This window comes from Anser anser (assembly GCF_964211835.1).
Source record: "Anser anser genome assembly, chromosome: 2".
NCBI classification, from domain to species: Eukaryota; Metazoa; Chordata; class Aves; order Anseriformes; family Anatidae; genus Anser; species Anser anser.
Window position 1 is genome coordinate 137,752,638 of NC_139721.1, and position 17,026 is coordinate 137,769,663.

Genomic DNA, 17,026 nt, shown 5'->3' on the forward strand with positions numbered 1-17,026 from the left:
AAGCACGAGAAGTAAAAATAAATAAATAAATAAAAGTACAAGATTGTGCTATGGAGCAGCAGACAAGCTGGGAGAAGTGGGATCAGGCTGAGAGTCATGTCATTGTGCTTTGGTATCCTGGCTGAGTTTCTAAGCAAAGTGACCAAGTAGTTAGTGAGTCATGGAAATTTCATTTCCATGGTTTTGATACACACAGCTTACAGCAGGTCACTTGCAACAATCCTCAGAGAGAGCTCTAAAAAAAAAAAAAAAAGATCAGTATAAATATAACTAATTTTTTAAATGTTTATACCACTGAAAAACGTACCTGCCATATTCGTGAAAGCCCATGTTCCAATTTCTTTTTTATGTAGCTGCGGTCAAAACTGTTCTCCTCAGTTCCAATCACATTGCTGCCATCTGAAACTGAAGGTGGAAGGTGTTACAGATATTTCCAAAAGCCTCAAAACATTTCCTAGTTTTTGACCGATAATGATTCTTCTGCCTTAGCTATTATTATGTCAGCCACTATGCAAACTCCAGGAGAGCTCCATTGCTCTAAACTTTTGAAAAGAAATAAATAGAGCACTTACAAATACTACATGCTATTACAGACCGAAAAGCTCCTGATTACCATTATGTAAGGAAGATACCCATTCAATAATACCAAAATAAGATGAGAGAGTAACTGATACTTCAAATACAAAAGACAAAGTTCTTAGATATTCTAGCTTTGTAGACAAGAACCATAAAATTATGCGTTTCAGGAGCATGTCCTTTACCTTTTTCCCTCAGTAAATTCTGGCTGCAATTCTGAGGAAAACTAATTAAACTTTTTCCATGAACTATGCAAACAATATAGCATGCCTTTTTTTTTTCTTTTTCTTTTTTAAAACTCTCACACTAATTTATGCTTATGTATGAAATAATCTGATAATCATCTAATGAGATGTCTTTCATTCTTTAATTCTAAAAACTTCATTTCTACAGCACGGGATCACCTTCTGGATCACCATTATAATGCAGATAAACTTCTCCCGTGCATGGTCATCTCTGTCTCCACAGAGGTTATATGTTTTTACTGATATTTTAAAAAGGAGAAAGTAATATTTGACATGTAATTTTTGCGCATACAGTTGTGGTTACGCTTGCATTCTGTGACGGCACAGTGTCACATAATTTGCTTCACAGTCCATGACTGGCCACAGGAATGCTCTTGTCTTTGTAAGACTATACATACAAATTCTCCGCATGATTAAAAAGAAAAAAAAAACCACCTGTGCTGCTCTCCAGGAGTCAGTAATTCTGACAAATGTATTTTCCAAGACTGATTTATCATGGAAGATCAAAAAACATATAAACAGAAAGAATAACCCAACTAGAGAAACACTAAGCAGATTTATCCTTTCCAATTTTTATGAGGAAACAGAAAGAGCTATCTTAGTCACAGCATACTGTAGTAGTTTCTTCAACTTCTGCAGAGTGAAGCCAAGCCTAAAACAACCCATATCTTTGACCTGTTCTCAAGACAAAGATTGTAGTCCTTGTCTTCACTGAACTGCCATTTACAAGGGAATGGCTGGAGAGAAAGTCATAAAGATACTATTGTTCAGCAACAATTCATGCAACCTCCTCTCCTAGTGCACCTGTGTTATGGCCAGTTATGCTAAGAGGTCCTGTTTCCAGTCTTTTAATGAACTGTGCTGCAGTTAATTTCACATATGCTAATACTTGAAGTTAGGATAACTTCCTTGAAAACCAAGGATATGACAAAGGTCTACAAGCATTTCCACTTTTTCCTTTGAGGAATTTGGAACAGGTGGCAGAATAATTTAATATTCATAATTTCAAGTAAAAAGAAGAATCTGAGGCTCGCAGGAGTTATTCTTCTAGATGTCTGATTTGAATACAGTAATTTTTCAGGTTTCTCAGCATCTCTTTAAAATTGGTAAAGATAGCCTTCAGTCATAACAAAAGGTTTTTGTTTGATTTTTGCTAGGCAGAAGAAAAAAAGAAAAAAAAGACATTCAAATCACTGTCATCTGGATTTATTCTTTAAATACCAAGTGGGACTTGCACTGAATTTATGCAGTATTATAAATGGAATGCTTTGAAATTTAAAATGGTTGAAATTAAATATACATCTTACATCAGTTTCTTCTTGCATTTCTGTTGATCTTTTATAGCTATTAAATTTGCTACCAACTTTCACCTCCAGGTTTATATCTGTGAAATCACGAGTTTTAAATGCTATAGTGATCATTTTCTTGCTCTCTTACAACTCTTCCGTCAAATTATTGCCTCAGGAATACACATGAATTACATCACCATAACAATAAATTTCATGAAATGTGAAGACCCAGCCCAACAGTGCAAAAAAAAGCATTGCAACTTTTAAGTTTACTCCACTTTGAATGAAGACGACAAAATGATCTGCTGATGTCCCTTTCAAACTATTTTTCTCTCTGATACTGTACTACAAACACAGCACGTACTTTAAGCATGACCAACAGCGCAATGGAAATTTTTCCAGCAAGCAGGAATGAAAACCGATAAATTGTGTCAATTTGCTGTTCACTACATGAACAGGATAAAAAAAGAAAAACATAAGTAGCAATTTACTAAATACGACATGGAAGAAATTTCATGCTATAGAGTTTATACGTTCAGTTCACCAACTTTATCTTCAGTATGATTAAACAAATCCTACACATCAACAATTCATTCCACCTTTCCAACACCGTATTAAAGAAGTTAGGGAAGTGTTATTATTCAGGATTCACAGAACTATCAGTACTATACATTTATACAGCGTATATTAGCATTTCCTGTATTACAAGATATACTAAAATGCATCTCATGCTTTAAATATTTTCGTTTACAATTTAATTTATATCTAGAGATAATCATCAGTTTATACCATTAAACTTCAAAAAAATAATCCCCTGTGGAACAGGTTACACTATAAATTAAGGAAATGCAAATTCTGAACTCGTTTTCGGGGCATTTTGGACACACTGAAGAAATTCTTTACTCTGAGGGTGGTGAGGCACTGGCACAGGCTGCCCAGAGAAGCTGTGGATGCCCCATCCCTGAAGGTGTTCACGGCCAGTTAGATAAGGCCCTGAGCAACCTGATCTAGTGGGTGGCATCCCTGCCCATGCCAGGGGAGGTGGAACTGGGTGATCTTTAAGGTCCCTTCTGACCTGAGCCATTATATGATTCTTCTGAACTGCCTCCATGGTTCCTTCTGACATGCCATCACCTTCTATAGGAACTTTACTCTTTGGCTTGAGCGTGTATCATAGTTATTAAATTAATAAATATTGAATGAGACTATGTACAGGTTTAATGATCAATACACCATGAGCAATAGTTTTTAGAAAGAAAGCAGACATTGGTAGATATTCATATTTCCTCTGAAATTAAATTGTACTTGTCACACTCCCTGTTGTGTGTTTTATGATTGCTGAGGTTTTTGAAAAAGTAATTCAGTAGCTTAAATAAATTCTAGTTGGACAGCACATTACAGCTAAGCCACAAAGTCTCCAGCAACTTAAAAACTAAGCGACAGAAAATTTAGTAAATTTGTAGTAGACATACCAAAACACTCCACCACCTGTTTTAGAAGCAATACATTTAAAATGACTCATACGATGAAATATACCACTTTATTATGCTTAGTGTTTCCTTCAAATTGTTTTGCGGTGCAAACAATTTCCTTTCTTCAGGAGTATAGAAAGCAACTACACTAAGGGGAACTATTTTTAAAATTACATATGGAGCTGAGCAAGTAGTCTACTGCAATAATTTTTCTATGCAATAAACTCTTTATGATACCTGCCTTATTTTACACTTCAAAGACTACAACAAAATCAAAACAAGAGATGTTTACTTTTAAAATAGCTTCAGAAAGATGCATTATTAAGAATGAGAAATTGACTAAAAATTTCTGCATCTCAAAGTATTTCAATTCTGAATATTAACTCTGAAATACTTAGAAAACTTTCATCAGAAATAACAGTTTCAATAAATCCATATCAGATTCCACACAAAACAAGAAGGACTCTGAATGAAATACTTGCAATATTTTATCTCTAAATTTAAAGTAGGAAGACAATATTAATTAGTGTCAATTTCATTCTTTTTAAGACTTACAATCTGTAATTTATGAAAGAAACGCTGAATTTCAAATGCATTCTAGGAAGCACAGTCTTCCAACACCTCTTCTTTACTTCTATTTCCATTTTTTCCCCTTTTCCTGACAGTCTAATGTAAAAGATACAAGTTTTAGGCAAATCAGGCAAGGAAGAATAATTGCAGCAGCAATCCTACACTCCTTGCCCTTTGACAGAAGTCTTTTTCTATGTGCAGATCAGTAAGAAATGAGCAATCCTGCCTGATTCAAATAAATGGGAGTTTTGCATAAATCTCAATATTGTAAATTTCACACTATGCCCTCTGCCAAACAGAAGCATCTTGGATTGGTGGAGAAATAGATAAAGTCTGTTCTTAGACATTTTATATTAATGTAAAGTACGTCCAGCAAAATGTACTCAGAGGACTGAGACCAACAGATAGATGAAAGTTTATGGTTCTGCCCTCAAAACACAAACTGGAGCAACAGTAACACAAAACAGAATAATACTACAAGATAAAATGTTTGCCTCTTCCTGTAAGGGTGTCAAGGAAATTGTGATTATATCTTAACATGTAGATGGCATGCAATACTCAAAAAATTGGATTTCCTGAAAATCACGACAGCTACTTATGACAGATTTATTTCCTACTGTTTCTATCATGTTTACTAGTACACAGTCCAGTATCCCAATCCACTGTTTAATATGCAGTAAAAATTTAAATATTGATGAAAAAATCAGAAATTTCACATTGTTCCCATATTAAAGGGTACACTGCTCATCTCCTCACATTTTTTACTCGTCTGCCACAGCTGACTTATTAAGCTATACTGTTTAAAATAAAACTGTTTATGACTGTAGTAATGGCAAATACATGTTTTCATTAACACACCAAAAAAAGATTACACTGAAAACCACAAAAAAATTGGTATTAAAGTCCTTATTGCACACTGTAAGTAATAATGCTGAAGGCAGCAAGCCAAGATTACAAAGGTACCTAAATAAGAATTAATGACTTGAGCACAAAAAAAGTTATTTCCAAATATCAGAAGTTTTCTTTCCAAAATAATTTACCGGAAGATACAGTTGCTGTCCCATCTTGATCATGATTCTCATGCCACTGCATTGTTCGGTAATAGCTGAGCATGACTTCCCAAAGGGCTTTACAGAGATCAGCAAGGCATGGAATGTAGCTGTCTGATGTAATATGCTATAGAAAAACAAAATAATATTGTGAAACTGTTATCAATCATGTTCATCTTTTGCAGAGGCAAAATAAAACATAGAAAACCCTCCACATTCAAACAGCTCTGTTGCTGGATGCATATCAAAGTACCTGAGAGCTGACAAATGCCTGATATCAGTCAGCTGATCAAGCACTGTCTAAAAACGCAGAGTTTATTTCTTAGTGTCTTTTTTTGGAATTGACCAATCCAGAGGGATTGGCCATACCTCTTTTATTCACGGAACGGCAAAGTAAATACAGAAGTGAAGCTGTACAGTCAGCACATTTGACTAGGAAAGATGGGTGCAACCACCCCTGAGACATGCAGGCACCACTTCTGTTCAATAATATATTCGGACTTCAGTAATATATAGAAGCCATCCTGGCTGATGATCAAATGATTATCAAAGTGGTAAGTATGCAGTAATTTCTAAGATGAGATGTCAGGGAAAGTGATTAACTTGAGAAGGGCTCTTGCTGGGTAAAGAGAAGAGTATAAAATTGCTCATCTGAGTGGGAATGATAAGTCACCTTTGCCTCACTTGCTGTGAAGACACAGGAATTTGAAAGTGTTGGTCTCCTATTTGTATCCTATGATTTACTTCTTTAAATTTTAGATGATGTGTATGCTAACAATGAAGTGCTAAGATATAATTCCATCAAAATCAGTATTAAGTGGAAAATAACCAATCTTTCAATTAGCCTATGAGATGTATTAAGAAACTACTATAGCTGCAGGGTTATTTTAATAACTGAGTACTTCCTTACATAAAGGACACCTACAACAGAGGAAAAATTCTGATTAAAAAGTATACATTTATGCAAGAATCACATACTGTACAGAGGTCTTTGTACTGTAACTTCTGAAACTTGGTGTCTGTGTTTCCTGCGCACAGCTCCACATATCCAAGAACTACTTGAAACACTGTGTTGTGAATGGCTTGAGTGAAGTGCATATGTAATTGGTCCATTGCTGTCTGAAAGAAAAGGAAAAGCAAAAATCAAGTAGTAAAATTCAATTTGTCATATGGCAGAGATTTCAAACTTCAGCCTTTTTCAGTACTGAACATTGGAGATTGGAAGCATGAACTCCAATATCTGTTTTTCAAACATCTAACATAGGACTTACCTCACAATATTACTATATTGTAATGTAAAAGAGTTCATGTATTACCAGGAAAAACAGTTTCCCCTTCCATCCTCCCTGTATAACTCACCAGTTTTCTGATGTTATCACTACTAAATTTTAATTTTATATAATACATTCATTTATTCATTCACCATCCCAGTCATTGACAGACATGCCAAAAAGCAATGGGTTGAGATCAGTACTATTTTTCCCAGTGGAAACACTTTCAACTAAAAGAAAAATAATGCCTTTGCAATTAATAAAAGTAAAACGACAAAGTCTTGAATACATCCTCTTGGTGCACTGAGTTCTTCCTTGCACAAAATAATGTAGGGAACAAGTAACAAGAAGTGTTGCAGAAAGCTTGCACATCATATCAATAAATTTCTCCTTACTAAACCCTAATTCAATAATATTTTTTTTTTGCAATAAAAGCAAAATGTGAAGTTTATTTAAGAAGAAAAAACAACAAAAGAATGCTTTTTCCAGAAAAAAAAAAAAAGAATCATAGAATCATAGAATGGCTTGGGTTGGAATGGACCTTAAAGTCTGTTTTATGAATTATCCCATTTATCATTTGTTCAGAAACTGTACGTAACATTAGTCTACTTTGGACACAGAATTTTCTTGCTGTTTCAAGATAAGCTAATAATCAATATATATGGTATAAATGATGAAAAATTATCTCATGTACTAGAAGGAAAATTATCAGATCCTGTAGATTTGAAAACACTGTTTTGCTGTCTCTGGCATTCTTCAGTACTGACCAAAGCTGAGAACTTCATTAGCACTGTAGGAAATGAATAAGCGACACTGACTTTATCCAGTCACAAATAGCCAATCTTTTGCAGCTAGTCTTAACTTGAATTAGTCAAAAAAAAAAAAAAATAAAATGGCAATTGAAAACATGAAAAGTATTGAAGATACTGAAGCTTCTTGCCATTTTGTTTAATGAAAAGGGGCCAAAATGGGAGGGATTTCAATGATGCAACTGAATTGGTTTCAGGACAATTTCAAAACTCATACTTCAACAATAATAAAAAAAGTAGAAAACAAGTTACTCTACCATAAAGCAAATAAAGCAAAATTGTGCAGTAACAAATAATAACTGTTCTTTTGTTTTGTTCAGAAACTTAATTCCTTTCCAACAAAAATCTGCCTTTCTCAACCTATCATGCACTAGACTGCAGCAGTGAATGTGCTATGCCTGCTTTTAAGTTTTCTCATTTTGTAAATAAAGAAATTGAATACAAAGAAATAACAAAGGAAAAGTCTAACAACTAATATTCTTCCCTAATGTTAAGTTGCAATCATTAGGTACTCCGATAATTCTGCACAATGTCATGCAGCAAAAAAGAAATCAATTTCTATTCTATTGCAAAGCTATACTGTTTTAACAGTCAAGCCAAGGAAAAAAGAACTCGACTTTGCTAGAAAGGTTCTAATTAGAAAGAAACAAAGAACAAACAAAAATTTAAGAACAAAACCAAAAAGGTATCCTAATGTCAGCCTCGCTATGGAACACTGGGAAACAATGTTTAAAAAAAAAAAAAAAGAAAAAAAAAACTTAGAATGAAGTTCTTCTCATTCTGTATTCAGCAGGAGACAGGCACTCTGATGTGACTGCCAGCAGCTAACGCCTTCTGGAAGAATCTCTTCTCTAAACCAGAATATTATTGCTACACTGGCACTGTCATGTTCAGCACCCCTATATTACGAAAACTGATCACTGATGAGAACTGCCTGCAGGACTATCTCCTCTCCTTTTGTCATGCCTTGTGTCACGTTTTGCTGCCAAAAAAATATCTCCTCGCATCTTCATTCCTGTCACATTCAAGTACTATAAAATGGGAATGCATATATACAAAGTGCAGGTTGTGCATAGCTCAGTATCATGGACATAGCTATAAAAAAAAATAGCACTCACATGTCAAGGTATAATTTGTAATGCATAAAACATTACATAAGGAGGTGAAATATGGAATTGCTAGTTATACCATGTCCCAAAACCTATGTGTTACGGCATTACATGGCTTACCTTTAGCAATTAGTGTTAAAATAATGGAGCCTTTGTAAGCGAGATTCATCAGCATTAGGATAATCGATTTCTGCCCCAGTACACAAAGCTCCACATCGTACACCACTGTTCTTCATGACTTACTCAGAACACAAATACTAACCTGTGTTTTTCCAAGCAGCCTGTAAGCTTGCTGAACCTTTGTGTAATGACTTATATCGAAGTTCTTGCATATCTTGGAGAGCGCTACATCCAATTGTTCCTGTATAAACGAAGGCACAAAAATGTGTTAAACATGTAATATAAGCAATATACTTGGTTTGTTTTAACAAGTGAGGAAAATAAGTGTATTTAAAGAATGCTGATAATTATGCTTGTAATACAGACAAGACTGGACTATTTCAGGTGGCATATCTTGCCACATGCAGCAGCACTTCAGTCTGAAATTTGTGCCAGACAACTGGCTTCACCATTTCCAAAAACAAGTACAGCAAAAAGTACTTTACGCCGCTGAAGTCAAGTTCAAAGTGATGTTTACTTTGTGAAGGCTTAGCACCCCAATATCAGAGAGCTTGGATTTCTAATTTGGTCTACTCCCACTCCTAAGAAAAACCCAGATCTGGGGAAAAAATGAAAGGGCTCCATAGGTGTTTCAGCTCAAGCAATTCAATTACAGACTATTTATCCTACGACTACAATCTATTAAATGAAATTCACATTTTCCGACATAAAGGTTCATTGTGAAATAAGTCATTTATGAAGCACTACACTGGCATAATGACCAGAAATAGAGAAGAAAGCACAAACACACATCAACACACAGTTACTAGTTCTGTCGTCAGAGCAATGTCTGGACAAAACGTAGTGAACAGCTTGACAATAAATGAAGCCCACTTTTTATGTGCACTGAATGAAAAGATGTAACAAGATCATATACTTAATAACTAACTAATAAGCTTCCCAAGATTTTGACTGTGAAACTTAATAACATAATTTTCACTTAGACTCTAATATATTCTGAGATACACAGCCTCTCTCTAATTATTTTCAATCAACAATGCAAGAAAACAGGTCCCAAATCAATAATTTATGCAGCTAACAGATAGCTTCTCTCCTTACTAGTCCCTTCAATTCTTATTAATTAAGAGCAATGCAACCTTACTCTTGCAAATCAAAATAAAAGGATTGTTTAGTCCCTATATACTTTTACTCATTCCACTGGAAAGTTTTCATGAAATATTTAATTAGCCACAAAATATTTATAGATTTTGATCCCAAGTATTTGTGTTGGTTTTGTTTTAATGGTGTTTCTTTCTTTTTTTTGAAAAAAAAAAAAAATCAATATTTTCCTTAAGCACAAAAAAGGAGGATAGAGTAAAATCAAGAACTCTGCATTTTTTTTCCTATGCAAAATGGTAAAAGTACAAGCAACCTAAACACTCAGATATTTCTCAAAGTGGAATTCCTCAATATGGAATTTCAACCATATACTGATATTAAAAAAAAAAAAGTTTTTTTTTCCTTTTCCTATTTCATGCAAAACAGCTTTACAGACAGAGAAACAGGGATATCAAATTGACCATGAACAGAACAAAAATACAGAGTACATCAATTTTTCAGCTAGATTTTTCCAGGGTCTTTTCCCATATAGCCACCTTGTATTTTTTGTAACATTGTCTTTGCTTTCATACTGTTAAAAACTAGTGGAGGAAAAAAAAAAAAAAAAGAATGGAGATGAACAGAGTCATTTGACTATCGAGAAGAGTCATTATTAAAGTAGTAATTATTGGAATATGTTTTAAATAAAATAAATATATAAATAAATAGGAAACTTGAATACAATTCTTTATCTAGCTATGAATCGCTTACACCAACCAACATGTCACATCTTTCCAGATTTTGCTGGATTTGTTCTGCAAAGCTGTTACTGGGAGGAAGTAAAGATGTGTGTCCCCTTTTAAGCAATTTCAGTGTTTGTTCACAGGGAATAAATGGTATCCTCTGAACATAACAGGAATTAAATCTGAGTGATCTTAAATAAAGATTAATGACTGGACTAAGTGAGAGTGAGATGAAAACAGTCATCTCATTAGCTCTTTAGGACCAGACATGCTCTGAATAGATGCATATAGCAGGCAAAGAGTAAAACAACAAAGAAAAGCTTTGCAAAAAAGTAAATTTAGAAAAGGCATAAATGAAGAAAAGGTAACAAAGTTCTAATTGTACATGGAATTAAATAACAAGGTACAATAATACATGCTCTAATCTTACTTTCCAAAGAGCAAATGATCAGAGAGGTGTAGAGAACTGCTGGAACAGCAAATTCAGTTTCCTGATATGCATTACATACATAGAGATTACATGCACTACATATACGTTATACATACCTACACTGTTAGACTTCCGACAGAAGCTTGCCAAGCTCCAGCTCAAAATCACTTACTAATGAAGTTAAAAGAATTCCTTTTGTTCCTATTGTTCACAAAACCCTTTTTTTGAACCCTTTTTTGCCATCGATTTCCAGCTAGAAACCTACTATTTCGTATTTGCTTTTGTTATACTGTCTACCAACTTAAACTAATGTTAGTTGTATCTTTCTCGGCTATTCAAGTCTTACTTGCTATGCCTTAGCATTGGCCCTACCCAGCAGTTTCCAGTTTGCTGACCACTAAAGTTTCCAGTGAAACTGTCATCTCTCGTGTATATTATCCAAACCTATTGGCATGCCACTCTTGGTTATTTTTCACAACTCTTTAGGACAAGTTAAAGAATTCACAGCAGTTCATGGACTGAAAACCACCGTGTATATTCATCACACAGGGAGCATAACTATGCTCCAGTACTTCTAGTATGATGTATCTATTTTATTGATTGCTTTACCACTTGAGTTGGCACAATTAGCAAGCTGGGATGATAGACTTGATACCATATTATAAAGCATTTAAGTAGATTTCAGCACCAAAGGCTACATGAATAGCAATGGCTACAGTATTCCAAAGATTAAATTTGAAAGAAACATGCACATTCAGTAATTACTAACAGCAGTGCATTTTAGAAAGCTCTAGTATCTAGAGGTTAACAACTAATATACACTAAACAAATATAATCATTCTTACCTCTATTTGTTCCAAAGTATCTTGCAGTTTTGAATTTAACTCGCTATAAATGAAAGGAAAAAAAAGTTTAAAATCAAACTACTGGTCATACTAACAGTGCTGTATTCTTAACACTTCAAATTAAAGTATCTGTTACAGAAGCATATTATCCCAGCTTTATAATGCAACAGTGTTAAGAGAGCCCAGACAAGACCTCATCCTGCTGGGATTTACCCAGGTATTCAGAGATACTCCCAACCCCACAGAAACTTGTGCTCTAAACATTTCGATTCAGCACTCTGCTCTACTACAGCAATACAGAAACAAAAAGGTCAGGGCAGTCACGTCTTTGCAAACTGTGGTATAGAACCTTTTACCCATTGCTCAGGAACCCCTTATAGAAACACTATTGGAAAAATGTTTAAATTTTTAAGAAAAGTCAGAACTTAAGCTTACATAACGCTCAGAAAATCTCTTTAAGACCATCACTTCACTTGTCTGAGCTGTACTTGGTATAGAAAGATTAACCAAAAAAAGCTACCATAAGAGAAACTATTTTGGACAAAGAAAGGCACAACTGCTGCTCTCTTAACAATTAGCTTTTAAAATTTTGGAATACCAACCAAAAAAAAAAAAAGTGGCTAATATGTTTTTGGTTTTGTTTGGGAGGGTCATGAAAACAAAGACATAGGCAGGATATTCTCTTCAGCACAGAAAGCACGCAGTTCTGATGGGATAATCACCTTACCTAATTTAAGACGACTTACATCTGTACTCCGAATCTTTTCCTAAGGGGCCTACATTAACTATCAAAAGATAGATTCTAGCTGCCTTATCTAGTTCTCTCCACTTAAATGACATGCTCATCACCCCTCCTTTTTTAGTTCTGTTAGATAACCTGGATAGAGCACCTTCCAAAGAAAGGTTTAAATAGAAAATAAAAATTAAGAGAAAGAGCTGGCATTGAACACTAAAATCAAGTAGCCACTAATTCTTTGTTGTTTATCCATATGTAACAAGCCTCCAGACAGAAAAGCCTTCTTAACAATTTCAGGCTACTTCATCGCCTGCTGGAGTTTAGGAGAATTTCCTATTACCCTAGTCCTTTTATCTAGCAAGAAGAGATTAGAACAAGAGTAAGAATCTTGCTCTATGCACAGAAACCCTCCTGTCCATCTTTAGAGCTAGGTACAGCACAGACCCCCAAGGTACAAAAATCTTTTTGGCTTATATGTTGAAATTAACCGGTCTAAAACACAGAAGCTGTTGACATCAGCAATAATGATTTAATGCACAGGCAGCCTTTGCACAGACTGAACAAATCAAGCAACCGTACTGATATAAGCCCTATTAAAAACTCACAAATCCCCTAATAGTAACAGGTACTGCAGAAACACGAGGGATTCTTCTCAAATAAATGTCATGAACACGCTGCTGCTTGGTAGCACTTACCTTTTCTAATTAACTTAAAAATACACATGGATTTTTTTTAACCTCATCCAGGCAAATGACGTGCTCACACACATGAAGAACTTGCTCAACTACTGCAATGTAGGGCTGAAAAACTTCTTGGGCTCCTGAAACCAATTCCTGACTGTTGCAGTTGACCACATCTGACGTATGCAAGTGTTTGCAAGAATACATCCCACGTTTATACCAACCAATCTTGGAGAAGGAGGTGCAATCACAAGATTTCGTATGAAATGTAACTTTGATCAAGTATTGAACTGAAAATGTAGAAATGCAGCATCCAGCTAAAACTGCCTATGTTTTCTAGGCCACAATTACTAAGATAATGCTTGGACATAACGGCTACAAGATTATTATGAAAGCCCATCTACCATAATTGAGACTTTATGATTTAAATGAATGTCCTGAATTAAAAAACATATTAAAAGTATTTTTCACATCCTCATCCACAGAAATCTAAATTAGCATATTTTTAGAAGGTACATCTCCTGTGATATAATAGAAAGAACATTTAGACCCAAATGCAGTAGACAGAGTGGTCCTATTATCTGACACTAGAGTTTTCTAAGGGTTTTTGAAGGGAGTCTGTTCCCATCGTAAGTAATCAACAAGCAGAAGGCAGATGACTTTGATTTCTATTTATAAACAAAAATGAATCACATAATGCAAGCATGGAATGCAACATAAGCACTGACCTGCTTCCCTTGGAAGAAGATAATGGAGAACAAAGGTAAAAAATAGAAGTCCAGCCTACTATTTTAAAGGAGGATGAGCAGTCACTCTTAAAAGCAAAGAGGTCAGGAAAGCTGCAATGCTCGTCTCTTCAGACTACACACACAGCAAATCAAAATATATATATACATACACACACACACACTCCATATAAAGGTTTAAATCCCCTGCTGATTAAGAAGAGCTACATCTAACTCCTACTACCACCTAGCAAGAAAAATCTGAAGGAATGCACTGATTCTTGTCATGTGGACAAATAAAAGTGATACTGTGAAAATTTCACGGTAAGGTACAAAGGTGATTACCTACAGATCTTTATGAGAGTTAAATAGGTTTTAAATGTCAGCGCTTGTCTGACTTCTTGATAAACTGTTTCTACTGTGGTCCCAAACAAAAATGCAAAAGATCTAGCCTAACCCCTGCTAGCAAGATGTTACTCCATACAATACATATTCTTTGGGATTTCAGGAAGTAAAACAGTGCACAATTATGAAAATATATGCTCTGAGGCTGAGATTTACTGTTAAAAATGTCCTACTCTCACAATCCAAACAAAAATAAGCTCAGAGAAAAAAAAAAAAAAACAATCTCAGAATAAAGAAGCAGTCCTGATTTTTCTATCATCATTCTTTCTTTCAAGAAACTGTCTTCCTGGATGCAACTTCTTTTGAGTGCAACAACAAAGTAAATCCTCAAAACTATTTGTCACGTATCTTGTCAGTATGCTAACAGATTTAAAATAGTATGATTTTTGCAGTTAAATATTCCAAATGGCAAAAATATGAACTGTTAGTTTAAGTTTAAAATTTTGCTATAGTGAACATAATGCAGTGGAAATTAAAATTGAAACTGCAATAAAAGCTTGAAGTGATTCAGAATTAAACTAAACTTTTTATATAATTTACATAAAACAAAATTTAACTTAAAGACACTAGGTAAATAACCTGAATCTCAAAAGCACATGTTTTTGCAGATGAGTACTCTGAAGAGCCAAAGAAATCAAGCTACCTTTTCAAGCTGAATAAATTTTATTTTCCAAAAGAAGAAAAATGCAGGAGATACACAGAATAGATTAGACGAGCCATAGAGCATCGAAAAGAACAATATACTAAGGAGAGCTTCCTGAACAACGAAGACACTATAGATGACACCCAGGTGTGGAAGACTCTATAGAATCCATCTCTCCATCTCTCTCTAGAATGTAGAGTCAAGCAGAGCAAAACTTGTTCAGGAGTCATCTTGCATCTCGACAACCTAATTGTGAAGTACTGAGGGAAACCATGAAGCCATTTCTCATTCAAATAAATAATGAATATTTTTCATTCACCACTATATATGGAAGGGATTCAAAATTTTAAAAGGTTGTGGGGTTTTGTTTTGTTTGTTTTTGTTGTTTTTTTTTTTTGGGGGGGGGGGAGGTAAAAGAGGGGAGTTGTATCAAGTAATGTAGGCTAATTTTGGCTGTGTAGTTGATTTATATCCACGTACAAGTTTTATGGAACTAAAAAGAAAACAAAAACTAGCTTTTCAATGTGATACTTCCAAATAGAGAGAGGCTTATTTCCAGGCAGAATTTCTAACTTCATACACTTTTTAGTTGCATCTTCAGATCCTTAAACCTCAACCATACCTCAAAAGCAGACCTAAACTGAAATCAAGCATTATGGGTAATTATTCTGAAGTTGCAACAAATTGCGCGTTTATAGGACAGAAGGAGGCAAAGTGTATATATTCAGAGATTTTGGTCCTGCTAAGTCAAGGAGCATTCTGGCAGGAGTTCAAACAATGTCAGAATTTTACCTATAAATTTAAAACTCTAAAAATAGCACAAAAAGAAAATCCAGGTAATCTAATGACCTTCTCCATAGATGAAATATCAAAAATCACCTTATTTTTCTCCTTTATTGTCCTATCTGTTATGACTTTGAACTTGACGTTCACCCAATTCTTCTTTTCTTGCATAAAAAGCAACGGAAAACATCAAGTCTTTTTAAGCAAGAAACTGCAGATATGTGAATTAGTTCTGGTTCTGAAAGCAATTTCTCCACAACAGCATGAAGCTCGGTACTTGCTACTTTCACCACCAAGAATCAGGGTAAGTCACCCTTCCAAAACTATCTCACTGAAGGCAAATAATTCCAGAATATAAGCTTCCCTATTAAAAATTAGCCCAAGCGTGTCTAGGCTGCAGGTTGTAGCACAGTCCTAACTCAGTCTTAGCTGAAACTTTACCTGCCAACTTTCTACCACAGTTCCAAAACAATGGCACAGACCAGGTGGAGATTATATCGTGTTAAGATTGTGAAAACCTAGTGGTAGGGATGGGGATGGGGACACAACAATGCTGAAGATGTTTATGTTTTCATAAATGCCTCAACTTTACTTTTCTAAGCAGAAAATTAAATTTAAATCAAAATTGATCTAGAGAATCAGAATTAATCATCATTGTTTTATACCATCTACAAATACTATCCGGAAGCTGAGATCAGCACAATGTCACCTCACCTTATACAACTGTAGTGTTTGAAAGTGCTGGCAGCTTTCTGGCATTCCAAGCACAGCTGAATAGCTCCTGGATAGTCCTCTTCCTTGGGATAAAACAGAATAGAAAGCTAATTTGACTTTTGAAGCAAAAACCACAACACCCATTTTTGTTTACACGCTTATGTATAAAGACAAAGAACAAAATACTTCACCTCTTAACACCTGTACAGTATCAAGTTGGAGAAAACTATTGAGGGTCTATTGCAGAAATTAATTTGCAAGCAGTTTAGAGTTATAAACAGGCAACATGTTAGCAAGATCCAAAAACACTGCATGTATTACATTATCTTGTGCAAATGACTTGTTTGTTTACTCACAGATTCATACAAAACATAGCAGAAAGCTCTTATTACGAAACAAATAACATTTTCCCAGTTAATTTTCAAACCTTTGTTAATACAATACAATCTATTCGTGAGCAGGGGAAGAGGTAAGTTCAGGCACTAGTAAGCTGCAGCCATAACTTACAAAACCAACAAAGAGACAACAGAGACACACCAATATTAAGCATGAATAAACACATTCTATTTACTTTGACACATTTGATAACTAATTAGTAACGAATTTAAGACAAATGGTTCACAGAAGGCCCCAGGACAAAAAAAAAAATACTTTGGGGAGGAAAAAAAAAACATATATAATTTATAAGAAGAATTTCCAATAGACAGAAAAAAATCAGTCAGAAAGTATATGAAG

The 17,026-nt window shown here is 34.7% G+C and overlaps 1 protein-coding gene across 1 annotated transcript in view; it reads right to left on the bottom strand.

Moving 5' to 3' along the window:
- VPS50 (VPS50 subunit of EARP/GARPII complex) overlaps nucleotides 1–17,026 on the bottom strand; it is a 79,613-nt gene that overhangs the window by 41,991 nt on the left and 20,596 nt on the right. The window contains exons 9-14 of the mRNA XM_083825704.1: nucleotides 16,292–16,374; nucleotides 11,606–11,648; nucleotides 8,653–8,751; nucleotides 6,180–6,320; nucleotides 5,193–5,328; nucleotides 308–405 (exon numbers count right to left, since the gene is read on the bottom strand). Coding sequence (XP_083681830.1) covers nucleotides 308–405; nucleotides 5,193–5,328; nucleotides 6,180–6,320; nucleotides 8,653–8,751; nucleotides 11,606–11,648; nucleotides 16,292–16,374 — 600 coding nt within the window. The remainder of the gene's footprint in view (nucleotides 1–307; nucleotides 406–5,192; nucleotides 5,329–6,179; nucleotides 6,321–8,652; nucleotides 8,752–11,605; nucleotides 11,649–16,291; nucleotides 16,375–17,026) is intronic.